Raw genomic sequence first — 26644 nt, 5'->3', positions numbered from 1 at the left:
GTGCCCCCAACGACCGGGTCAACCACCAGAGCTTGCCGCCCTGGGGTAGCAACGTGTGCCGGGTGATCGGACTGGTCGAATGTGATTGTAGTTTGTGACCACTTCAAATATGTCGGTGTTGCCAGAGCAACCATGTTTACTTCTCTGTTGATGACCTTCGATCGACTTTTGCTCTCAATGTCAGAAAAAATCACTAAAGTGGCATTGACATTGGGGTAACCATCATCCTCCTCTTTATCTTCATCCTTATCAGATTCCTTCTCTTTCTCACTGGGCCGGTTCTCTCGGAACTGCTGGATAAGAAGTCGACACTGTCGAGTGGTATGCTTGGGATAAATCAAGTTGCCCTCTTCATCCTTCTTGGTGTGAATATGACATGGTAAATCAAGCACATCATTGCCTGCTTGATCCTTCACTTTCTTGGGGATCCATGGCCCCTTAGGTTTTCCTTTGAACTTTCCTTGAGTTACAACTGCAGTCTCACCAGGTCCTGCGGGTTCTGCCTTGCATTTCTGCTTCCGACTGGAATTACCTCCCCCGGTGTCCTGGGCGACTAGTTTACTCTTGCCACTGTGGAGTCGGTCTTCCTCTTCACCGTTAGCGTACCGAGTGGCTATTTCCATCATCCGAGTCAAAGACATGTCTCATGTCCGACCGAATTTCAGGTTCAACTCTCTGTACCGAACGCCCTCCTTGAAAGCGCAAACTGCTTGATGTTCTGACACGTTCTCCATAGTATGATGAAGAGTAGTCCATCTCTGGATGTAATCCCTCAACGTTTCATTCGGTTTCTGAACACAATGTTGTAATTCAGCCAGCCCTGCCGGCCGTTTACAAGTGCCTTCAAATGTCCTGACAAATACTCGGGCCAACTCTTCCCAACTGTAAATACTGCTAGGAGCCAATTGATTCAGCCAAGCCCTGGCCGAACCTTCCAACATCAGGGGAAGATGTTTCATGGCCACATCGTCGTTTCCACCACCAATCTGCACAGCCACTCGGTAGTCTTCTAGCCAAGTATCAGGCTTGGACTCGCCGGTGAACTTGCTCACTCCCGTTGCCAACCTGAAGTTGGGAGGGATCTCTGCAGCTCTGATGGCTCTACTGAAACATTTAGGTCCAGAGACATGAACTCTGCCACCGGTCGGATGATCTCTGTCCATTCCTTCTTTGTGTGCTCGATTCCTGTCGACCAGACCTTGAACAAGAATCAACCTCGCATCAAACCCGGGCTCTCTCGGGTCGACGGGCGCCTGTCATCATACTGCTGGGGCACGTACGATCCGCCCCTCGGAGGGGGCGTAGGCACTCGGCGGCGGTCATCACGGCCGAGTCGATGATCATACTGCTCACGGTTCCGCCCCAGGTATTGCTCTTGGCGGTGACCACGGCCCTCACGCCGCAGAGGCGATCTTGGGCTATGGGCCGACTGAACTGTGTCCGCCACCGCGGACCTGCTGTGGATCCTGTTGCGAGACTGAGAAACGGCTGTGTTTTGTTCTCATGCTGCTCGGAGCAGTGCTCGGATCTGCATCAAGCCTCTTCCAGCCTCCGACTGGCACGGCTGAATCGACTCTGCTATACGGGCTGCAGCTGTAAGATTTTGAATCGGGGTACGATATACCTGGGGCTCAGACGGAAATAACTATCGTCATCGTCGACTGGATTCAGGGATCTGCTGACGGGCGCGCTCGTCGAGTGAATGTTGAAGGTTCTCCAGCAGCGCACGCTCAGCCAAAGTAGCCAAGCGCGCCGCCTCCAAGGCCCGAGCCTCGGAGGTTTCTCCAATGATGGGAGTGTGGAGCGCCTCCACGTTGCGACGGTGCAGCTCCTTCCTCTGCTGCGACGTGAGGGCTTCAGGACGATATTCCTCGTGACTGAGCGACTGGTCGTCATCACCACTGTCGCCGCCGCAACGGAAACCAGGAGGGTCGCGCGGCGTGTCGACCATCAGGACTTCAGCCGCGGGGTCGTTGCTGTCGCACTCGGACAGGGTCTCGACGGAGCCAGTCGACAGATCGAACAACCCATAGAGAGATTCGTCGGGCTCGATTGCCGCGACTTGAGGAGTGGCCGACTGATGGGCCACCGCATGCTTTACCCACCGCTGAAGGCGCGATCGACCAGCTCGCTTGCGACAGCGAGCGGCGGGGAGCAGAGACACTGCGGGAGCCGACCGACACTGAGTCGACGGCTGGCGCAGAAGGACGCCGCGGACGCACACACGAAAGTGTGTCGCCCCGCGGACGAGGAGCGTCTCGATGTCGAGGGAGGCCTCCTGGAGCCAGGAGGAGTCGTCGGCGATGAAAACGAGCGCGCCGAGATAGATCTCACGGCCCTCAGCCAGACCGCCGCTAGAAACCATGACGATGGAGATCAAGAAAATTGCAACTTCACCGGAAGTCGCTAAGACACCTGCCCCACGGTGGGCGCCAACTGTCGTGGGAGTAAGTCTGACAGTAGAATGGGGGGTATGTAAGAGGAGGCAAGATCCTAGCTACGATGAGATTGTGCACGCAAGATTTACGAGTTCAGGCGCTTCGCGGAGGAAGTAACAGCCCTACATCTCGATGCCCGGAGGCTTGGTCGATTGGATTATGCGTGAAGTTACAGGGGGTGCAAACTCTTGTGCCAGTGGAGGGGGTGGCTTATATAGAGTGCGCCAGGACCCAGCCAACCCACATTACAAGGGCTTCAATGTACATTAAGGTGAGACGTTCCTGGTAACGCCTATAATAAAGACATATAAATGATCATTAAGACTCCGGAGTGAACGCCTGACCGTAGCGATCCTGAGTGACTTTAGATCTTCTATACTCCGAATGATTTCTGGTATGGTCGACTGATTATCCGCCTGGTCGAATGGAATTGGGTTATCCGAGTGGAATTGTTGGTCGAGTGGGTTGCACTCTGAGGTGATTTCAGTCGGTAGCCGTTGTTGTACTTTGAATGCCTTTGACTGTAGGGCAGTGTCCTTGGGAAGGGTGTTTAGGTCAGGCCTATTACCCTACCCTAGGTACATGTCATCGTCACCGAGGACAGGCCTAAAGTCACAACGGGCTAGAATTGGCCGAACTGCGGAATGGGCCGAGAAAAGGCCGAAAGACGCTTTGGGCCGTTAACGGGCTGGAACTGACGATGGGCTGCTAACAGGCCGAAAGAAGCTCGGGCCGCAATTGGGCCCAAGGACATAGCGGGCCGTTAACGGGCTAAAACTGACGATGGGCTAGAAATTGTCAAATCTAGAATGGGCCTTTGATGGGCCCATTCTGTGTAACTTGTATGGACCGTGCTTGTAAATGGGCCTGACTCAAGTAGGCCGCTAATGGGCCGACCCGCTTATTTTGACAGGTCTGGCCTTTTGACCGGAATGGGCCACTGTTGAGCCGAGACACGTGACGACGTATCATAGGCGCCTCCTGTCCAATGAGTGGATGACATCTGTCCCAACGGTGAGCAAACACGTGTTTCCTCCCGTCAATGAGAATTTTACACGTGGAAAATCCCCATTGGTCCGGGCTGTTAACGGGTTATCAGATCCAAAACCGGACCCGATAGCTTAACGGCGACCCGTTACAGTCGATGCCACATGTCGGTCACCCTTGACGAAAACACTTCTATGACGCGCGATTTATCGTCATGGAAGTGGACACTTCCGTGATGATAATTTTGGTAATGTCATGGAACACTTATACGACAGCACAGGTATGACTATCTTGATTCTGTCATAAAATCGTCATGCATGTACATGCATGACAGAAACGTGACCTACTGTGACAAACACGTATCATCACGGAAGTGTATTTTTTTTGTAGTGCGTAGGAGCGGATGGTACGGCCTACGTGTCGGTCGGAGGAGAGGTGTGGAATGGCGGTGGAGGAGAAGCGGCGTGGAGCCCTAGTGTACCATTGGAGGTGACGGATTCGTCGAGTTTCGGCAGGGGTGTGGCGTGGCGGCCGGGGTGCCGAAAAAATACGTCTGGACCATTTGACGGATAGATACAGACTCGTGTTAGATGGCTAAACACATCGGCCCGTGCAGTCTGGACGGTTGTGGACGGTTTAAGAATCCGTTTTGGAGATATCATAATACTCTTAATTCCTGTTCTCTGCTCTTCTGCGTATGATGAGTAGTCAGTCACCCGATATTCCTTTTTTTCCTTTGCGAGTGCATAATCATCAGACCATTCAGAAACAAAAACATACAACATGGGTGTCTGTTTGCACGGTGATGAGTTTAAAATGTCGATACTTACACGTTTTGGTTTTCTTTTCCACTCTCCAGGAATCCGTAAGGAAGCACTGGCAGCTCTACTACGTAATGTGTCCACATTTTGATTTCGCAGATATCCCATGGCAGTTACTAGTTAGGCTTAGCGAGATTTTGGCCGTTGACGGAAAACTGGCGCACTTTCCGGGTTAGTTCCAGCCTGGTCAAGTCTACCAGCAACTACAAACGACATGTGCCAAGGTGAGGTCATTGTTTGTTGTACTGTAGTACTTTGAGTAGGTTTGTCTTCTTCCGCAGACATATGTTGTCGTTTCAGTTTCAGGGCAGATTCAGTGAAAACTACTACGTACCACTCATAAAAATCTTACTAACTATAGGTAACTGAAGATATACTAGTGCTAAATTAGCTTTTAAACATGACATCCTACTTTTCTGAATTTGTGGGAGTTGTTAGACTTTTTGGCAAAAGTTGCCTCTCCAAGCGCCTTTTGCTTCTGTTCTTGTCTTGTGTGACCGCCGGGTTTCTGAAGCAAAGACATGTATACTTCACGTTTTGGAGCCAACTTGTTATTTTTCAGTTCTTAGTAGTAGTAAAGTACTGTAGATAATTTACAGTGAAAACCAAATAAAGTCTAGCTGAAAGAAAATAATAATAACCTACCAGTAAACCAATAGGCAAAAGAAGTGGTAGTAAAATAATGTGGTAGTTGAGCTAGACGCAAGTGCTTCTCGTCGGCAAAAATATGATAAGAGCATATGCGTATCTTGACCTGACAACGCCGTGGGATATTCCCTGCATTCTAATACTCCTACTGCAATTATCAAAGGCGGTGTGACATTGCGACGTGAGGTCATCAATCGTTCTCAATGTGCAAAGGCCCGTCCAATGACCAAGAAGCAAGTTGCATGCTCAATTATTGCACTAGTTAACCTTGTATATACCGGTTGTTAGAAGCCGTCTATTGCGTCATGTGCTATATTACTCGAATCAAATGGAGATATTTCGGCTGTAAAATCGAATCAAACGAAGCCAGGAATCTTCTCGTGCAAGTGTGGGGCAACCCGGCTAAACTATGTAGGCGTGCCGATCATGCCGGATGATCTTCGAGTGTCACAGTTGACCACGCATCTTGCTTGAATCATGGTGAAGTGCAAGTAAATTACAGTCATAAATATAAATGATTTCCCCCAGCAGGCCCGTTTCAAACACGAAACTGATCTCTTGTTGTTTTCCATTTTTTTTTTCTGCACACGACAGAAATCGCAAGCCACGAATCTGCACATGCTAATTGTAAGGTGTCACGCATAGGATTAGTATAGGACCCTACGCAAGAAATCGAAGCGAAGACAGGCATCGCGTGCGATTTATGGCTTGGCATCGTCCAGGCTCCAAGGCACACGCCACGGATTTCGTTTTCCGGCCAGTCTATTCTTGGGCAAGCTTATTAATCCGCCCAGACACTGCACCGCGACAGGCCAGTAGTACACCTTTTGCACGCTTTATTTCCGTTTCCGGCCCTGGCAACTTGCGTGTACATCTTCTAATTAGGTATACGTACTAACCAAACGGTGCAAGCAGAGGCAGTGTCGGGCAAGCGACCGATCGTTCAAGTGCCAACACAAGTTGCTCTTGCAAATTGGACGCGAAGATCTACTTGTATATCTTAAGATTTATGTGCTGTAAAAATAATATCTGTCTTTACGTTTGAGACGCATGCACGAATGCAATCCATCGTCGATCGGTGCGAATCATTAACACAAAAATCGCTTATATGTCTTTAACTAAAAATAGATGTACGAACGAAAACTGAAGAAGAAAAAAAGTTCCCCGCTTTGTATTACAAAGCAACCAACCGATACAGACAACGATAGATGCTGGGGCGGAAGAAGCACAATCACACTCAAAAGAAAACGAAAGAGAAAAAACAAGAGAAAGAAAATGCCGACAACGGCGGATCGATGGAAACGAATAAGCTTAACGACCACTGCGCCCACCGAAGATCTCCCACCAAGTTCCAAGGCTCCGAAGCACCGGTACCAATCAACACCTCCAAGAAGGACCGCGACAATGACGACGCTGCTGCCAAGGGTTTCCCCCCGGTACGCGACGAGGCGAGAGGAAGGGTCGCCCCCGTCGCCCTCCAGGGAAGGTCCGGCGGCACCCACCGGCGTCGCCGCGTCAGTGTCGGACAGGCCGACAGGGGTTTCCCCCGATCCCAACCTTCACCTCGGATGCTCCAGAGCCTGCCACCAAACCGACCAACATCTTGCGCCACCGCGGTCATGAAGCCTCCACGCCGTCTCACCACGGCACCGCGAAGTGAGGCCTGCACAATGGGAAATAGGAGCCGGGCTAGGGGCCGCAGCACCGTCGGCACGCGGGAGGGCACAACCTCCACCGTCAACGACGGTAGCCGACCGGACACAGTAGCAGGAGCATACCAGGCCCGTGGGCCCACAGGCCTGGCCGGGACCTCCACGCCCACAAAGCTCCCGCCATCGCGCTGCAGCAAGCACGCCGTCGGCGTCGCCGCCCCCATCCAAGCTCCCCCTCCTCCACACCATACAGACGACGATGAAGCCACGCCGGGGGGCGGCCCGCTAGGACCCTAATGGGCCCGCATGGCCCAGATTTGGGCCGGGAGCGCGCCGCGGGCCAACCTGCGCCACCACACTGTCTCGCCGCCAAGGGGCCACGCCACCACCTCGCGCGCCGCCGGCCACTGTCGTCGGGCCGTCGCCGAGCCGAGGAGCACCGCCGCCGCCCCCATGCCCCGGGCAGGGAGCCGTGCGCGGGGGGACAGGCCGTCCCGCCGCCGCCAACACCACCCGGCCAGGCGCTGGGGCGATCGTCGGCGGCGGCAGGGAGGGAAGGGGAAAGGAGGGCGGACGAAGAGGGAAGGGGCTCGCGCCGCCCCGGCCACCTCCCGGGGAGGTGGCACGGGGGCGGATCCGGGAGGGGGGGGGGGGGGCGGGGACGGCCGGCGGCGGGGGAGGGTGTACCAAGAAAATCTTACCGGGAGTATTCAGCAGCGCGAGAATCTAGACTCAATCAAAGTTGGGTCCGGAAGATTCTCCATGCATGTTCAGGATGCATCAAAGTTGTTACTGCAAAAGAAAAATCGCAGCGATAAGATCTCCGTCCGAAGTTGATTAGAAAGAGAGAAAAAATCTTACAAGTTTGGTATGCACGCATTAGCGCAAAGCAAATCATGGACCGTATCTACAAATCGTAACGTCTGACAAACTACCCTAAATTAGCGCGATCTGCATGGACACGAATCCAGGAGGGAATGTAGTATGCGACTAGACGCTCGGTTGGAAAAACCTTCCGGTAATTTCCCTTGACCGTATCGTCAATCAAACTGAAAAGAGCCCAAAGAAAAAGGCCCTGACGAACTAGACCCCAAAATTCAGCGGGCAACAGAATCTGAATTCGAGTTGGGTCTCACTATTTTCTTTCTGGAAGATTCTCCATGCATGTCAAGGATCGCAAGGAGTTTTCCAGAAGATTCTCCATGCATATCGAGGATCGCAGAACCGCGATACTCTTTTGACGAACGTGGATCGATCAGCGCACATTGTAAAATCTTTGCGCGCAAGCAAATCCCACCGGCCTGACATAATCACGCACGTCGGTTAGGTGGTAATCGAGTCGGTTGTCGCAAACAGGCGCCCTTCACCCTCTCCACCGTGATGCACCACTAGCCGGCCGGCCGGCGGTGGTTACGTCCGTGTGATGCACTCGCTAACTAAATTATTCCCGAGGCATTACCAACTAATTTGTCCATCCACCACACGTAATTCTCCCACGCATTTTCGACGAAATTTTAGCTAACTGACTGACGTGAAAACAAGACACAGAAGAACCGTGCCGTTTTACCCGCCGCACGCGAGGATTCAGCGCGTCCGAGTCCAACCGCGGTTCAAACAGCCAGCTCAAATGCCGCACCGTAGCAGTACAAAACACCTTTTTTTCTTTGAGCAAAAGTTAAAATTTGGAGTTGCATACGGCCGTTCCCAGTCAGAAAGAATTCCCCCCGGCCCACGTTCCCCGTGACCCCGAATCAATGCCCAATAATGACCCCCGCCCTAGCACTTGGAAGAAATCCCACCGTTGGATCCGCATCCACGAGTATATATCAGCCCGTTACGTCGGCAGCCCGCCCGCCCGGCCGCCAGCACCCGATCCGCTAAGGAGAAAAGAAGAAGGCGGCGGAAGGAAAGGCAGGCCGAGGGAGATAAATTACTCCACCCCGGCCACTCGCCCCCGGCAGCGGCCAGCGGTCCTCCTCGCCCCCATCCAAATCCCACGCCGTCCCCCTCGCGGAGGAGGCCGGCGGCCATGGAGGAGGAGAGGAAGGGGTTCCAGCCCCATCTGATGGGCCTGGGCGGCGGGGGCAGGCTGAGGGGCGCGGCGGGGGCGATGGGCCTGCAGAAGCAGAACTCGTGGTCGCCCGACATCGAGCGCGACGAGGCGTGGGAGCGGCGGCGGCGCGGGATTCTCGGCCGGGGCCGCCGCTCGCCGCTGCAGCGCGCGCAGAGCGTCACCGACGACCAGCTCGACGAGCTGCGCGGCTCCCTCGATCTGGGCTTCCGCTTCGACCCGCCCTCGCAGCGCTGCGCCGCCTGCGACGCCGGCAGGAGCCGCCTCGTCGAGACGCTCCCGGCGCTCGACCTCCTCTACGCCGTCGCCGCCAACGCCGGCGCCGGTGCCGGCGGCTGCGCGGCCGGCCAGAGCCAGTGCTCTTGCGGCGCCTCCTCGGAGGCCTCCGAGCCGTCGCCCATCGGGAGCCCCCTCTCCATACTCTCCCCAGGTACGCACATTCAGTTCCGTTTCATCTGATCTGTTGATTAGATGAACAACCTCTGAATTATGAAATAAGTAATCGATTGTTTCTTACCAAACGCGAATAGATTTTGATTGCTGATCCGTCGCGGGTCGGCGCGATTGGAGTTTTGATCTGACTTTTTTGGCGGCGGTGCTTCACTTCCCTGCAGATGACCCGCCGGAGACGGTGAAGATGAGGCTGAAGCAGTGGGCGCAGGTGGTGGCGCTGTCCATGCGCAGCCGCTCCTGAACCAACCAGCCATCAACAACTCCGTGGTACGCCAACGTGAAAGCTATACCGAATTCAGAGGAGGGACAACCAGCGACGCAGAAGAAAAGAATCATCCCTCCCTGGCTCGAGATCGAAGAAGCAACCAATGATGAGCAAGCAAGCAACGAGAAGAGAATCTATTAGGTGTCGTCGGACGATCGGCCAGCCGCCTTCCACATCTGCTCTGGCATCGCATCTTGGACTAGCTATAGCTTAGCCTGCTGCTACTAATCGACTTTCTGTCACATGTTTATCGTTGAGCAATTCGAAAACCATACTCCGTAATCCGCGTTACCTCTGTTATAATTAGTTCCTCCTCCCCTCCCCTGATCTTCAGTCGCGGAGGCATTGCTTCCGTTAGTAGTTACCTCCCCTGATTTCGTCGTAGTAATAATTTCGACATCCCTGTACATTGGCGCATCATCACCATCAATCATCAGCAGGTAGATTAGATTAATTTTAATTCGCGTTCCTGGAATTGATAATAAACTGTTGGCTGGTAGCAGTTGTTGTTGCTTCTTCCTCTTGCAAAATAATCGATGGGCGATGGATGCTGCCATTGGGTTTGCTCACCAAATCAATCCCCCCTCATGTCATTGGCCACCCGATCAAGCAACAACAATCTGAAGCAGCTCGCCGATCCTTTGCCTCATCTGACGACCAAGCAACGGGGATAGATTTTTTTTTTTTGTGTGTGTGTGTGAATCATGATCTAGGTTTTTATGACCAGGCGACAGGGTTCTGCGTCGAGATTCGAGAAAGGAGGATGACGACACGGATAGATACTGTACCACCATCCTTTCTGCAGTGGTGAAGAGAATTATTTGTTCGGCGTTCACCCCTCTGCAGAGAAAATTCCCTTTATCGCGAATGATGGGACAGGCTGTGGTCCGCCTGGCCCCGGACCCGTATGGGAACGGGAGGAAACGAGATGGAGAGCAGGTTTCGTTGGCTGTCCCTCTCTGTCGCCGTCTCGGCACGGCTAGCTGTCCACCGTAGCTGTCAGTGCCACCACCCATCTCTTCTCTCAATCAGCTCATTCTACCCTAGTGGAATTCAGTAATCTACGAATGGGCAAATCTGACTCTTTTATGTTCGTTGACACGTCCGGACACATCCACGTATAGTCCGCGCAACAATTCTCCTCCTCAAATTCATACACAAGCATGCAATATGGATCAACACGCATACTTTCATAGTTCGTACAGGGCATAGGATGATGTTCATGCATACCGTACTCCCTCCGGTCCTTTTTAGTTCGCATATAAGATTTGTTTGAAGTCAAACCTCGTAAACTTTGACCAAGTTTATAGAAAAATATACTAGCATTCATAGTGCGAAATCAACGACATTAAATGTGTCATGACTTTAATTTTCATATTGTATAAATTTAGAAATGTAGATGTTAATATTTTTTCATATAAATATGGTCAAACTTTACGAAGTTTGACTTCAGACAATTCTTATATGCAGAGTAAAAAGGACCGGAGGGAGTACTAAATTAGGACATAGCATAGGGAAGTTGATTCGTCGGACTACCAAAATTTGACACGTTCTGCTTCATAGGACTATAGATGAAGTTCGACCACGCCCGCCCATTCCTTTACCCTAACCCTTACCATTGTCCCCATGGTCACGGAAGTAGCGGTCAAAGGCGTAATAGAGGTTGAGGCGGATCTGCTCGTCGCGAGAGCTGAATGTGTCGTACACGACACTGGACATGTTCAGATCCTCCTTGGGGGAATTCTGGCGAGAGCAAACGAACGACCAGGGCATGCTCCATAGTGAGGGCGATCCGGGCTCGCCGCTTTGCAACATCTTGGCATGGGCATCCTCGTCGCCAGCTGCCGCTGCGTGCCACACCTTCTCCCTTTGACGACGAGCACGGTGTCCATCGACCTTGGGTGTGCCTCCACAGTTATAGCATGTGGCACATATGTTACCTTGGGCATTGCGGCCATTGACCTAGGACTCCGAGTCTGACGTCGCGGGGACAAGGACACAACGCTGGGGATACATTGACCCGGGGCGGCGAAGCCTTCTGCAGTGACCCGCTCAGGCGCACTCATAGGCTACGGTGACGGTGCGGGCATGCGGCGCGAGCTTCCGCTCGGCACGCCGTCGCCGTTGGATGCCAACCAGAGTGTCGGTGGATTTGTCGCAGGATGGCTCCCACGCCGGAGGTCTGATATCCAGTATCCTCCAGGGAACGACGGACTATGATTTGGAGGGTTCTTTCCTTCTTGTCTGAGTAGGCGGCAAGCTCCCGCCTCCCAGTGGTCGGATCCGGATTGTTGGCCCAGGAAAAGGGATATGGAGTCCGGTTGTAGATGCTCACTGAGCGCAAATGCCCGGCAGAGGTAGAACCGTTGAGCTCCTGAGCTGCAGTGCAACGGCAGAGGTTGGGATATTGGTGTCAGGATGGTACAGCCTCACGGCAGCACGGTGACACGGCCTTGATGGTCGTCACGGCGGTACCACGAGCCTGCCAATAACTGCGTCTCTTTTGATTTGAATCGCAACGGAACCAACCCATTACTGCCCGGTGAAATTCCCCGCACCGGCGCGCGGTACACCTGCAATTTGCGTACAAGCGGCCTGCTGTCCGCATCAGGTAGTTCAGCCCTGCCATCGATGATGGGCCGATGATTCCGAGCTAACGCACCTGCGTTTTCCGATCTGACGGGAGGGAAGAACATGGGATGCCGCACTGGGGCACGTGTCCGGACAGCGAGTTTCCAGTTTGTATATTCACGTGATTAGGATGGCCACGAGGGCAGGCAAGCTAGCGCGGCACGCCTGCGTGTCACGTCCCTGGCCAACCACGCGCCCGTCGGTGCTTTGCACGGACCTTAAGCAGGTGGAATATGCTCCCAACGATTCTGGCTCCGGCCTACCCACGTTCAGCCCATATGGACCTCCAGAAAAGATAGTTGTAATTTACATTATTGATCCGGAAGTTCTCGTAATATACAGACAGACGTTTTGGTTCTGGTTCCACATGACCAAGTGCCATGGTTTATGTATACAAAGCTTACATACATGGCTCCATTGACATGGTAATGGAGCCAGAAACACACAGCCTACAGCAGCCACTGATGCCGAGTACTCGAATCAAACTAGTTCGGTTTGTGCTTACCAGATACAAGAAGCTTTGCTGTGTCTGATTTGCCCATCAGACACACATCTTCTTTACTCTGCAAAGTAGCTCAGTTCAGTTCACTCTCTGAAGATGCGCACAATGGAGGAAAATCATCTACAGATGCGCAAATAGTTCCGCTTTACAAGCCGACCGGGCATCGTTTTTATGAAGAATACAAACTCATTTCTAACATGGTTGTGTAATGAGTCCTCGAAACAGAAAAAAATAAATAGAAAATGTAGTATCACACCAACACATGGTTAAATAGATTTTTACATACAAATGCTCTCTACTCACACGGAACGGCACGCGGACGGCTAAAAACCTATCGAGCGAAGATCGCCGGCAGTCTATCGGCCTAGGAGTCTGAACTCTGAAGCATCGGATCAGTGGCTGCTCTACAAGCGCAACTCCTGGCGATTCTGAAATTCATCTACTGTATGTATAAACTTCGCAGCGTTGAAAGTAGTGTGCTCTAGTTTACAGGCCTTCGGCTTACCAAGGACCCGTCAGCGTCCTCCGCAGGCAGATCCTCTTTGAGGTAGGTCCAGCTTGCCTGCTAACCTTCTCGAATACCTGCATATACCATTTCCAAATTATGTTAGGGCAAAAAATTATTTCCTGAAATGTAACGAGGCAATCTCAGAAATGACATATGACAATGCCTACAGAACAATGGAGGAGCCGTCACTTCTTTTAACTAGGAACAGCAAAACAAAATGTAATCATGTACCACCAAATTATGGCAGAAGTTTCACCCTTTTCCCTATGAATGAAACATGATTGTATAGAGTGGAACCTGGGTCAAGTGTCTAACAGTCTAAGGCTTTGTACGACTGCTAAGTGGGTCAACATACACAAAAGAAAACTACGCCCCAAGGAACTTGAAGGTCGAGAAACAGGTGAGAGACCATAACCTTTTTCTTGGCAGAGTTTACAAAAAATCGATGAAAAAAGAAAGACAGAAGGTCCCTGCCCTAAATCAGAAAGCCCACACATTTCTCATAATATCATGGAGATAATGATGTGTGAACTTCAAAATGAAGTTCAGCAAAAAATGTGCAGGTAACTAATTTTCTTTTCTTTTCAAGAACGAGCAGCAGGAGCACTGCGCATTCTATTAGAAGAAAAGAGAGCTACAAACACATATGTACATGAACTTAAAAAACAGCAAGCCAGGCACAGTACCAGCCCCTAACCAAGGTCATCATCGACCACCCTATGGAACGCTAAAGCTCTCACAATCTGGACCAGCCCCTAACTAAAATTTTAATTGACGAAAACTTGGCCAATCTGGCAGTGAAAGCTGGAAAACGATGGAGTTGTTAACCAGTCCTATATGGTATCATGATGAAAGTGGCTGAAATTTTCCCACAAGAAAGAGAAGAAAAAAGAAATAGCTGAAATTGTTGTTGTTACACAAAAGAAACACCATTTCTCATGGGAAATGTTAATAAAGAATGATGACTTTAGATGCGATGTTGGGGGAAATACAATTGAACAGCTCTTTCAATCAGATGAAAACATATATAGTTGACGACACACACATAATCTCTGGTCTAAAAACTGCACTTGTGTAATTTGTTTACTCCCAACATTTTATCTTGTTAAGCTGGTACTACAGATGAACAAAGTAACACCAAATAGTAGCAATAGTGAAATAAAAAAGTGAATAGAACACAGCTAACCTTACAAATACAACACTTGGGTCAATAGATGAAATATTAGAGCGAAAGTCATTGCAGTTGGCCGATCAATTCAAGGTTTTCTTAAATCATTTGAAGCCACTTAAATGTTACCACCTAACCCCTGTTGTAGGAAAATATTATCAATCAAATCCACATCAATCCTCGCCTTATCATTTCGGCAGTTCACACAGCTTTACTTTGTCAATACGGCATTGTAAAGTCAAGTATACGATAAGAAAACCAGAACTCTACATCTACATCAGTAGCTGTCAATCAGACCATAACATTTCCTATTCAAACAAGTGTATCAGTACCACAAGTTTCGAGAACTTGGATTTTCATAATAATATCGTTGATGAATCAAACCATGCATCATAGAGCTAAACTATATTCATGACATTGACAGGTCGCTTGCAATACTTCCTGAATGGGTATCCATGATCATAGGTCAAGACACGTTTTCCTTTATACTAACGAAATATGCTACTAGTTAAACAAAAGAGCGCACATAGGCTGGTCAGTTCCGTCTTCTCTTGAATGGTAAAATAAGCAAAAAATAGTATCAGTAGAGCAAAAGCAGTTTCTTCAAAATGGTAGGCAATTACCTCATTCTTTTGCCTCTCTAGGATCTCCGCCTGCACATTAGAAGAAATAACCAACTAGTTCAGATAACATGCGTCAAAGATGGTAACAGAACAGTGACAGACTGAACAAGGCAAGAACAGAGAATAAGAGGAAACAGTCTAATACGCAGAGTAAAGTTTAGAAGTACTGCTAGTTTAGTAATGGAACAATCCATTCCAGACAAGCCATAGTTAATCTAGGTCTTATATTCATCAGAAGAAACAAAAGATCATCTTTTACCATTAGAGGAGCAAAATACTTAGCACTGAAGTATTTCGACAGCTGCCACTGAAACCTATTTTTGTTAACTGCTACCATGAGTTTTAGTTTTGTGGAAATCCACAACAGAATGTTGAGAGTAAATCATGCAATAAAAATACCACTCTTGCTGTATGTAGACTTGTAGTTGAAAACATTCTGTGATTTGTTCTCTCTTTGATTGACTTTGACTTTGTTAAATGCTGCAGGGTGACTAAGACCTATCACTAGAAACTAAATATCCAGATAGTGATCATCCAGATTTTTCTCTGATAAATTGAGGTGATCAACCAGAAGGCAACTAGTCACAAATAAAAAGGAATGCTAGAATGCGCATTGCCGAAGTACAATACAAATACAATTAAACAAGAAAAGTGGCCAGGAGATGTATCATACCTGTTTTCTCTGCAACTCCTCATTCCGCTCTTTAAGTTTTGCCACCTCAGTCTCCAATTCCATCATGTAACTCTGTTGCATATCAGAAGGCACAAATTTAGCCAATATCGATTATCCGAGATTTACAGAAGCTCAACGGCAAGGAGAACCTATTGGTGTTAGATATTGTTCTCACTAAGATTCAAACATTTTCGAAGACGGCGGCTATGCAATCGAGATCATTCATGTTTGTACCCTTTGTAATTTAGCATGCCCATGTCAATTTAACATAAGTTAGCTTTAATCCTTTGTTGTATTCTATAATACCTTTTTTAGAGCTGCTGTTGTGCCATACTGAAGTAAAATTTGGTTAAGACAAAGATATATGATTGTGCAACACGTGTCACTGCTAGCAAGCAAACACATCAGATAGTAATAAAATTTTCACCTGTTTCCTCTGGCGCGACCTCGCCGCAGACTCCCGGTTCTTGATCATCCGCCGCTGCCTCCTCTCGACCACCTTCTCCATGGCCGGTGGCTTCCTCCCCCTCAGCCCGCCGCTGAAAACATACGGCATCGGCGGCGGCGACAGCGAGGACAAGTTGAGGCCTTCCATCTTGCCGTAGCCGTTGGACATGACCGGCCTCCCCGTCGGCGACGGCGAAACCATAGCGGGCGCACCACCACCACCGCCTCCTCCCTGTCCGTATGCTCCGGTCATCAACCCATTCGCCAGGGACAGAGGATTCACCATAGGAGCAAACATGTTGCTCTGAGGGAACAGCATCTGCGGCTGCGGAGGCGGCGCCTGGGCCACGGGCGCCGGCGAGACGGGCGGCGGCGGGCCCGGCATGTCCTCGCGCACGACGCCGGCGCGCACGAGGAACTCCTCGAGCGTGACCTCCCCGAGCGTCTGCTGCCTCTGGGCCGGCGGGGGAGCCTCGGCGGCCGCGGAGGCGGAGGCGGAGGGCCCTCCGAAGAACATCATGTCGCGCCAGACCTCGTCGACGGTCTTCTGGCTGAGCGTCCGGGGGAGCGTGAGGGAGCCCTGGCGCTGGATGCCGCCGTGGTCCGGCCCCGCCGCGGCGGAGGACGAGGCGGCGGCGTTGGGGCCGGCGCCGATGGCCTGCGACTCCTCGGCCGTCCAGATGTTGCGGAGGAGCTCGTCCATGTTCATGGATCCGAAGTCCTTGCCCGGCCCGCCGATCGCGCTCTGGAACTCGTCGAACGTGAGCGAGTAGACCGAGGAGCCCTGGCGCGTGAGCGGCAGCGGCGTCATCGGCGGCAGCAGCTGGTGCTGGTGCTGGTGCTGCGGCGGCGGCGGCCTCCCGCTCCCTCCCGGAAAGTCCATCGGATCCGATCCCCTCACTCACTCCCGCCAATTAATCCAACCGAATCAAAAAGCACACAGGCAGGCACAAGTCAGGGCGTTACAGGTGTTCGAGCTCCAGCCTGACAGACACAGCGGCCGTGGTAGTCGTGATGGGGAGCAGCGGGCGAGCGAGCGAGCTCGAGCTGCTTTAAGCAGGAGGACAGGAGGCGGCCGGGCTCGATTAAGTATGGGCGGCAGTGCCGAATTTAGCAAGAGCAAATCCGAGCAGTTACTACTACTGCTGCCAGGAGCGATTGGTGCGCGCGCGCACGTAGAGAGAGAGAGAGAGAGAGAGATCGGGTGGGTGCGAGGTGGAAGAAGGTCGTTGGCCGCGGGCGCGACCGCGACGGCGAGAGGGGTAGCGGGGGAGGACAGGTGTTGGCCTGGCGGAGGCGCTCGGGCCGGTGCGTTTTAAAACGTCGCCCCACAGCGACGAAACCCACACACCCACGGCCCCAAATCTGGATTAGTGCGCGCCGGGTAATAAAGTAGGCCTGCGCTCCCACCCACTCTTTGCCTCGCGCACACGGCCAGATCCCACCCCTGTCGCTGCTCGGGATCTCTCGGCCGCCGCGCCCGCCGATTGGCCTCGTGGGAATCGGGTGCGGGCGGGGTGTGGGGGACGGGGTGTCAGCGGGGGTGGGTGGATACGGGGGCGGGGGCGTGGTGCGGGGTAGGGATTTTGTTCCGGCTGACCACTGAGCGGAACGTGGTGGGCTCCGGCGGCGTGCGGGCGCGCGACGTGTCCGCGTAGGAAAGACGGGGATGGGTGGCGACGCGACGGGCTGCCCAATGGGCGCGCGCGAGGTGGGTGCATCTGGGCGAACGCGGATAAGCGCGGTGGACGGTCGGATCGGGGCGCTCACCCACCGGCCGTTGACGCGGATGCGGTGGGACGTGGCGCGGGCCGCGGGGAAACGGGTGGTGTGAGATGGGCCGGCTGCGTCGTCGTACTGGTTGCCTCTTTTGTGGGAGCCCGCGCGCCGTGGCCGCGACTATGTCTCTCCCTGCGGGATTTTATTCGCGGCCCGCGTGCGTCCAACTGTCGCGGCTTGCTACACGGGCCAGCCCACTTGAAGCGAGCAACCGTTTTTTTCTGTTTTTGTTTTCTTTTACTGCGTTTTCCGGTTTTCTTCAAAAAATTTTATCGTTTTCCTGCCTAGGGCAACGGGGATGGCTGGCGATGGGACGGGCTGCCCAATGGGGGTGCACTGAGGTGGGTGCATCCGGGCGGACAAGAGCATGAGCGGTGGACGGTCGGATCAGGGCGCTCACCCACCGGCAGTTGACGTGGGGCGACGGGACATGGCGCGTGCCGTGTGGAAACGGGTAGCGTGAGATGGCCCGACTACGTCGTCTGGTTCGCTATGGAATGAACTTATAATCTGATGATGATCGAGTTGATTCCATGATTATAAGTTCAAGAACAGGCTGTTCCAGCTAGATATCCTCAAGAATTCTTCACTATTGCAAAGGAAAAAAAATATAGCGGTAGTTCTATTCATCGCCGCCGTCGTACTGCTCGGCTCTTCTGAGGGAGGATGCCCGCCGCCAGCGGGACTAGGGCGCCCCTATATCTCACCTTCAGCGACAGGGTACGAGCCCTCGCTGAAGAGGAGACAAGATGGGCTGGCCTAGGAGCGCGGGGAGCCACACCCTCATTTTTTCTCTTTTTGTTTACATTTTTTGTATGGTTTTTGCTTTAGTTTTGCTTTTGTTTATATTTTAAAATATTTTAAATATATATTAAAAACTCTATAAAAATATTTAGAAAATGTAGACCAAGCATTTGAAAATTGTTTAATGTGTATAGAGAGAAAATGTTTGACACGCATACAAAAAATGTGTATAATTTTCAATCATGTATTTCAAAAATGTTATTCAAGTTTTTGAATAATGTTGATCAAGCATTTGAAATTTGTTAAGTGTGTACAGAAAACATTTCACCATGTATTGCAAAACATGATTATTTTTTTATCATGTATATGAGAATGTTAATCAAGCATTTTTAAAAATGTTGAATAAGCATTTGAAAAATGATGATCAAGTATTCGAAAAATGTGCATAAAAAAATGTTGATTATGTATTAAAAAAATGACAATTATTTTTGATCATCTATACAACAATGTTAATCAAGTCTTTGGAAAAAAAAGTTGAACCATATTTGAAAATTGTTGATCAAGAATTTACAAAATGCTAAATATGTATAGAAAAAATATTGACCATGCATTAAAAATGATGTTAAAAATTGATATTATATATACAGAAATGTTAATCGAGCATTTAAGAAAAATGTTGAACAAGTGTTTGAATAATGTTAATAAAATGTTTGAAAAATATTAAATGTGTATAAAAAAATGTTGACACGTATTCAAAAGATATTAATCTTATATAGTAAAAATGTTAATCAAGCATATGAAAAATGTTAGAAAATGTGTATTAGAAAAAATGTTGAACATGTATTAAAAATTGTGAAATTTGTATTGGAAAAATGTTGAACATATATTAGAAAAATGTTGAACATGTATTAAAAATGTAAAATTTGTATTGGAAAAAATGTTGAACATATATTATAAAACAATTGTTCACATATAAGAAAAATATAGAATGAAAACAAAAAGAAACAAAAAAATCAAACCGAAAACAAAATAAAATAAATGAAATAAAAAGAAAAAAACCGAAGTAAACAAAGAAAGTAGAAAGAAATAAAAAGACCTAGCTAAAACCAAAAAAGAAATAAAGAAAACTGAAGAAAAACAACAAAAAAAGAAAGAAAGGAGAAAAGGAGTAAAACTAGAGATAAAAAATAAAAGAAAAAACATGATAAAGAAAGAGAAAAAAAAGGAAAAACAGTGAAAAATCCGAGCTCATGTCACCTAAAGTATGTGATGCCCCGACTTTTTATCTCGAAGAGGACGTGGACCCAGTGGCTATCTGCGCTGGTTGGGTCCATGGGGGAATGTATCCGGTGCACCCGCACTTGTGGTGCTACCGGTGCACCGGATGCCATAGAATATTTTTAAAAATCTAGCATGTTAAAAAAAATTCAATGTATAAAAATTTGAAATAAATTTTGAGATACAAAAATAACAAATTTGACGTCAGTGTGATAATGGGCCAAATCTAAAGCCCAAGTTATGTTATGTACTATTCAGTGTTGAATTTGTCATTTTTGTTCTTCGAGCTATGTTTCGAATTTTAACTTACCATCTTGTGACAACCTACATTGATGTTTTGTGAGTGTGTTAAATTTTTTTAGAATTTTTTAAACAGTTTAAAAGCACAATGTGAGTTCGGTGCACCGGTAGCACCACAAGCTCCGGTGCACCAGATATTTTCCCGTCTGCATGGAGACCAGGGTTCGCTCTCGGTAGCTCACCATTTTTCCTTCTCTGTTTATTTTAGTTAACTTTGTATGACTAGGCCGGCCCAGTGACATGTCTGGCTGAATGCACAATCCTATTCACCCCCCACAACCGGATTTGGGAACCTTCTAGAAGGTTCCTTGAACCGGGTTTTTCCTGTTTTGTTTTACCGGTTTTTACGGTTTTCCTCATGTTTTTCTTTCATTTTTGTTTTCCTGTATATTTCTTCCTTTCTTTTCTTTTCTTTTTCTTACACTTTATTTCTTTGAAAAAATCTACAGAAAATATTTATAATTCCGTCCATGTTTCCATAAACTGTTCATGTTTTTCAAATTTTGTTCATGTTTCAAATAAAAATCACCATATTGAAAAGGACTATTCACCATACATTGAAATTTTGTTCACTATGTATAATAATGATCACCGTACATTAATTTCACTTTTCAAAAATTGTTCACAATTCAAAAAAATTGTCCAGAAAACAAATTTTGTTCACCATTCAAAAAAGAATCGAACTCTTTTGTCAATGTTTTCAGAATTTTTCACATGTTCCAAATTTTGTTCCTGTTTTTCCAAAAAAAAAATCATGTTTTAAAGTTTTGTTCGTGTTTTTCAAATTTTGTTCAGATTTTGAAAAAAAATCACATGTTGAAATTTTATTCAAATTTTAAAATGTGTTCACTATTTCAGGCATTATTTGCATTAAAAACATTGTGTTTGATAAAATGTTAATCATGCATTTGAAATATGTTAATTTTGTATAAAGTAATGTATATGAAAAATGTACAACGTGTATGAAAAAAAGTAGACATCAAAACATACGTATGAGACAATATTAATCATGTATTTACAAAATGTTAAACGTGTATAAGAATGTATAAAAAATTTCATATACTAAAGAAGACACAAACATACTCTTATTTAAAACATTTTTTATTTTTTCAAAAATTATGTTGACTAACTCGAGTATACGAGCCCTAGCACCGTTTTGAATTTCTGCTACAAATAGCCTCTCAATCAAGTTTCCTTTTTTTTTCTCCCTATCCCCCGCTTGTCATCCAACACGGACCCGTATACATCTGCGGACGCGTCCGCGCATATGTTTTTCCACAAATCTGAATCAAAATAGGGGGCTTTGCGGGAGCCCAAACCTCTGCCACTCCCGACCCACCCAAAATCATATCCTTCCATCCACTTGCTCTCCTTTGCTCTGCATCTGCTTCCTCCCTGGGTGTCGCCGTCGTTGTATCACTCTGGTCGCTAGCCAAACCCTTGCCGGACCCCCCCCCCCTCCACCGGGCTGCTACACCTTTGTTCTACCTTTCGTCTGTCCGCCTCACAGGTACCATCCGTCTTCGCGGATGCAGTCCATGGGGTCGCCACACCCGACAAGTGTTTGGTAAAATGCCGTGCTAACATTTTGACAATTTTTCCCGCTTCTATGGAGCAACGGATTCAAACATGGAGTCATTGTATGAGAACTACGTTGAGTCATCTGACAACTTGTATGATGAGGATGAGTATGCAGATGAAATGGCGATGATGAACTAGTGTCACATTTGAATATTTTCACTCACTGAAGATTTGTCATGCGATTATTTTGAATGCTCCGGACTTAGAAAAATAGCGGCGGTCGTTTAGGAGAAAGGGTTGGATGGCCGACCCCTGTATCCGGGTGGGTCCGTCCGCAGACGAGTATTGTGTCAGTTTTGGGGTCGGCGTTGGAGATGTCCTAAGAAGTATAAGCTTGATACTTATTTAAGTGTATAAATGAGAGTACCACTACAAATCTGCAATCGATGCAAGGTGATCATGGTTATATTGCCACACGTCATAGCTGAGATTCCTAGAAAGAGCAAGATTTAGGCAGCATCCATGCAACGCCAAGGTAAAGAGATATCAAATTGCATTACTATAGTACATTAAGAAATATCACAGCATCCATAAAAATGTAAAAGGAATACAAAAATATAGGAAAGGAGAAAATGACAGACGCGCAATGCAACGACGCGACGGTAATCGTTCAAACGGCCACGAGAGGTAGCTTCTTGCCTTCTTGCATCAGTCCTAGGTCGCCCCAGTGTCGTCGTCAGGGCACCCACGGGCGCGCCACTCCCGGATCTCCCTGAGGAGGCGATGGGCCTCGTTGTCCTCGGCGTCCATCCGGGAAAAGAGCGGCCCGTATCGCTGCAAGATATCAGGGTTGGCCGACGGGTCGCCCCAGTAGTTGCTCTTGAACCGCTTCACCATGTCCATCTCGACGATGTACTCAAAGTTCTCCTTGTCGGGCTGCTCACGCTCCCTCTTCGTTGAGCTCGCGCCGTCCTGGATCTCCCTGAGGAGGCGATGGGCTTTGTTGTCCCCAGCGTATCGCTGCAAGAAGATATCGGGGTTGGCCGCCGGGTCGGCCCAGTAGTTGCTCTTGAACCGCTTCACCATTTTTTTTTGAAATGGTCACCGGGGGGGGGGGGGGGGAAGGCTCCCCACCTGAATATATTTCAAACATAGCAGAAGAGTACAGAACTCACATGTTTTGTGAGGAGAGGAAGTCACGCCACAGCCCGGCGTGTTCCTTTAGGCTCTCGGTTTTGAGCCGAGGAGCCCATATAGTTATGTCATCAAGAATAGCTCTAATGGAATCAGCAGTGGGAAGGTCTATTCCTTGGAAGACTTTTTTGTTCCGTGCGTCCCAGATCTTCCAGAGGATGATTAGGAACATGAAGGAGCGGACTGAAGTTGGCAATGCAGTTGGTAACCTCGTAGAGAAAAGGTCACTAATAGGCGTAAAGCACGGGCGAATGGAGGTAGCCTGCCAAATGCCCCGAGCAGCCGGGCATGAAAAGAACAGGTGCTCGCGATCTTCAACCTGGTGAGAACATCTTGGACAAGCTTCAGAATCGAGGATGCTTTTTTTATGCAAGTTCTTCCGGGTGTTGAGGCGGTCGAGGTAGAAGAGCCATCCGAAGATCATAACCTTTTTTTGGCACTTTTGAGTCCCAGATGGCGGCAAGCATGGGATCGGAGAGATGATCCGAGAGAGCCGCATATGCACCCCGGGTCGAGAAGGCGGACCCGTTGAGCAAGCGACGAGTGTCCGGAACCTGCGAGAAAGCACAATCCTGCAACAAAGAGTTTAGAGAAGCAAGTTCTGCGATCGCAGTAGTGGTTAGCCGATTACGAAGAGCAAGTTCGATCCCTTCCTGCACAATTGTAACTACCAAGGCATTTTGATTTGTATGGTGGGAAAAAAGGGCTGGGTAGACTATAGCCAGAGGTTCTGGCTTTAGCCATCGATCTAACCAGAAGAAGGTGGAGCAACCGTCTCCAACAGTACACTGGGAAATCTCTCTCAAGCTCTGTAGGTGTTTGTAAATAGTCTTAGCAAGAAAGGAGCTGTTCTTGCCAAAGCCAATGTGAAGAGGTGAGTGGTACAAAACCCAGTCCTTCCAAGGGAGGGAGGTGGAGTGTAAAAACTTGTAAGCAAATTTCAGCAGTAAACAAAAAAATTTGTGCGCGAAGGTTTTTAACACCCAAACCACCTGCATCTCTAGGAGTGCACACTTTATCCCAAGCAACCAAGCATTTAGCTCCAGAGCAGGTTTCATCGTTGGACCAGAAGAAAGTGCGTCTACGTTTATCAATTGCTTCAATAACCTGGACGGGCAGAGAAAAGCAAAGCATAAAATACGTGGGGAGACTGTCTAGGACGGCAGAGAGGAGAACTAATTTGCCACCACGCGAGAGGAGTAGGGCACACCAGCCAGCCAGATATGTGTCGCATCGGTCGATGACAGGCTGAAATGCAGAGGACGGCAGCTTATGCGGGGAGAGGGGTAGACCTAGGTAGGTTTGAGGAAAGGAGGAGATGTTCGTTCCAAGGTCAGAGGCCATTAGAGCGGCATCCTGCGGATCCACATTAAGGGGGATGAATCTCGTTTTGGTGAAGTTTATTTGAAGGCCATTGGCTGCGGCAAAGGCGTCTAGGATGTGTTTGAGGTGCTTGGCTGCGTTCGTGGTAGCTTTAACGATGATTAGAGTGTCGTCCGCATATTGCAGAACAGGGCACGGGAGGTGGGGACACAGGGGGTGTAGAAGAGTACCATCCTTGTGAGCATGAATGATCATTTGTTGTAGAACGTCGGCCATAATGATGAACAGGTAAGGTGATAGGGGGTCACTCACCATGTCCTTCTCGACGACGTACTCAAACTTTTCCTCGGGCTGCTCACGCGCCCTCTTCGTTGGGATCGCGCCGTCTACCATCCGCTGATCCGTCATCGTCCCGCTCGCGTTGGCCGCCATGCAGCGGTAGCCGCCCTGGAGCTGCCGGCGGCTATGCTCGTATACGTACGTAGAGTCGGCACTCGGCAGCGCCCTAGCCTGAACGGGCAGGTAGGTCTATAAACTTCTTTCTACTTTTCGATGCTGCGGTTATTGGCCTTCCTTTTTGACTACTTATATATGCAGCTATCAGTCAAGAGATTCAAGAGTAACCACGTGTGGACTTCCAGCCGAGCTGAACTCGGTCGCTCGTAAGGCTTAGGTCGTTTCGGTCAGGGACACGGCCGGGCGATGCAAAAAAAAAAAAGGGGGGGGGGGGGGGGGGGGGGGACGCGCGTGTCCAAGTACGATACAAGAAACAACGAAATGCATATACCAGTTTAATTTCGAAAAAAAACACGTGCTAGTAGTATTCTTTTTGGCGGCTGCTAGGAGCCGGTCGACCAGCCCAAGTGCCCAACTCTCGGCCGGTCGTCGCGCAGTATGATTCAGCTTCCTGCGGCCGGTCGTCGCGCAGTATGATTCAGCTTCCTGCGGCCATGCGATTGGAGCCCGTCCCACGTTGTCGTCGCTTTTCCTTCTCCCCTCCCTCGACTCGATACTAGTCAATGCTGTTAGTAATATATTTGGTATTCAGAGATAGTTCGACATTATATAGGAATCTCTACTATTAAAGGAGGATCGAACGTCGTGATGGTTCAACCTCCTTCGATGGTTCGACCTGGTTCCCCGCCCTCCCATTCGCACGATCGCTCTCTCCTCCCACGATAAAAGGAAACAAGAAAAGCCACGATAAGAAAAAAAAAAGCAGCCACGACCCGGAACAAGGACACCTCCCACGTCCCACGTCCAGCAACCCCCTCGCTCCTCCCAATCCCCGTGTATCGCTCCCGAGAAAATTCACCACCGCGTCCCTCACGCTACTAGCCGACGACGTCAGCCGCTTCATCGAGGTCGACGAGTCCCTCGACCCAAGACCCAACCCTTTCGCTCGCCTGCGTTGGTGGCTCCGTCAGTCTCGATGGGGTCGGTTACTAGATCTCAATCATCCGGCTCATCTCCGCGACGGCACCCTCGGGCCTCGGCTTCGGCGGCGGGTCGAACCAGATCGCGCGTCGCGGAGGTGGCCGGCTGCGTGGAAGCTAGGCCTCCACCTTGAGCAGGGGACGGGAGTGGGACACATACACACGTATGCAACCCAGCAACCTCGGCCGCCGGTGTGCCGCCAACGACGAGCCCCGGCATGTGGCGACTTTCATCTGCACCGGCACGAGGTGGTAGGACGAATTCCCCCCCTCCCGCGGGTTGCTCCAACTCTTCTCTCCGTCAGGTGCGTCTCATATATGTTCTTGTTTGGCTACAGGAACGGGACATAAGGGGAGTGAGAGGAAGGGTGAGATTGCTTTTCGTTGCTTCTTGATCTGGCAGGGAGAGAAAGAAAGATAGAGAGAGAGGACGGGTACTTGCGAAAGTGCCCATCTAATCCTAATTTTTGTCAGAGATAGATGGGAGAAACATAAGCAATACAAGATCTTTGAGCCACAATTCAATTAGCACAGGATTCCCCAAAACATTTGCTCCACTCCTAATTCCACTGACCTTTCGTTGACGATGTGAACATCGCTGGAGCTTCTTGTCCTAGATTTTACACGACCATATGTCTTCTACTCACGGTGGAAAAGCCCACCTATGAGTGAGATAGAACAAAGGATGGCGGTGGAAGTGAGGCTACAACATCTGATCGTAAGTGGCATGATGTCAGTAAGTGGTGTTATGGTAGAGACAATTATGGTGTTCTTATGGCATTAATGGGTGGACATCACATTGACAACGATGGTGCAAAAGACCTGACTTATGTTGATAGAATCCATATGTTTTTAGCATCAAACGTCATAGAATTATTCAGTTTTCAACAAGTTTTCTTATAATGGTTCAAATGATGATGGATCAACTATTTGGGCTAACCTCATGCTGTTCTACGGAAGTTTGGTTTAGCATTTTGTTTTTCTCTACAGAAGACCATGTAATATGATTTGGAGGTCGTCGTTTTGCGGTTATTGAACTTTGAGTTTGTAATGTCTGTTCATGCCTAATAGTCAACATATACTGTAAAAGTTTAGGATCTATAACATCCGGATACATCCGCCCATACTGGATGTGTATTTCTTTGAGGTATACTAAATTGACATGTTGCTAGTTAATGCTTC

General features: G+C 49.2%; 2 protein-coding genes across 3 annotated transcripts; one reads left to right on the top strand and one right to left on the bottom strand.

Moving 5' to 3' along the window:
* The first annotated feature begins 8400 nt into the window (after positions 1 to 8400).
* Positions 8401 to 9795, top strand: LOC109750105 (uncharacterized). Its single transcript, XM_020309062.4, has 2 exons — positions 8401 to 9047; positions 9232 to 9795. The coding sequence occupies exons 1-2, from the start codon at positions 8576 to 8578 to the stop codon at positions 9309 to 9311; spliced, it is 552 nt and encodes a 183-aa protein (XP_020164651.1). The 5' UTR covers positions 8401 to 8575; the 3' UTR covers positions 9312 to 9795.
* Positions 9796 to 12262: 2467 nt separating this feature from the next.
* LOC109750110 (bZIP transcription factor 23) lies at positions 12263 to 17299 on the bottom strand. Of its 2 annotated transcripts, XM_020309066.4 has the most exons (5): positions 15868 to 17250; positions 15441 to 15512; positions 14768 to 14797; positions 12974 to 13050; positions 12263 to 12529 (listed from the first exon to the last, which is right to left on the bottom strand). In XM_020309066.4, coding segments are annotated over exons 1-5 (1083 nt in total). In that variant the 5' UTR covers positions 16771 to 17250; the 3' UTR covers positions 12263 to 12528. The 2 variants fall into 2 exon arrangements, with proteins under 2 accessions (XP_020164655.1, XP_020164654.1); XM_020309065.4 differs by lacking the exon at positions 12263 to 12529 and having other exon boundaries at positions 12575 to 13050; positions 15868 to 17299.
* Between the last annotated feature and the right edge of the window lie 9345 nt (positions 17300 to 26644).

The sequence above is a fragment of the Aegilops tauschii genome, chromosome 6 (assembly GCF_002575655.3).
Source record: "Aegilops tauschii subsp. strangulata cultivar AL8/78 chromosome 6, Aet v6.0, whole genome shotgun sequence".
In the NCBI taxonomy this organism is placed as follows: Eukaryota; Viridiplantae; Streptophyta; class Magnoliopsida; order Poales; family Poaceae; genus Aegilops; species Aegilops tauschii.
This window is presented reverse-complemented; position numbering and strand designations above follow the sequence as displayed.

Bases quoted from the DNA above. Each gene is read 5' to 3' on its own strand.
- LOC109750105 (XM_020309062.4), top strand. From the start codon at position 8,576: ATGGAGGAGGAGAGGAAGGGGTTCCAGCCCCATCTGATGGGCCTGGGC. The intron at 9,048-9,231 runs GTACGCACATTC...ACTTCCCTGCAG, and splicing joins CCTCTCCATACTCTCCCCAG to ATGACCCGCCGGAGACGGTG.
- LOC109750110 (XM_020309065.4), bottom strand. From the start codon at position 16,770: ATGGACTTTCCGGGAGGGAGCGGGAGGCCGCCGCCGCCGCAGCACCAG. The intron at 14,798-15,440 runs GTATGATACATC...TCTAATGTGCAG, and splicing joins AGGAGTTGCAGAGAAAACAG to GCGGAGATCCTAGAGAGGCA. The intron at 13,051-14,767 runs GTAATTGCCTAC...TGGTATATGCAG, and splicing joins TAGAGAGGCAAAAGAATGAG to GTATTCGAGAAGGTTAGCAG.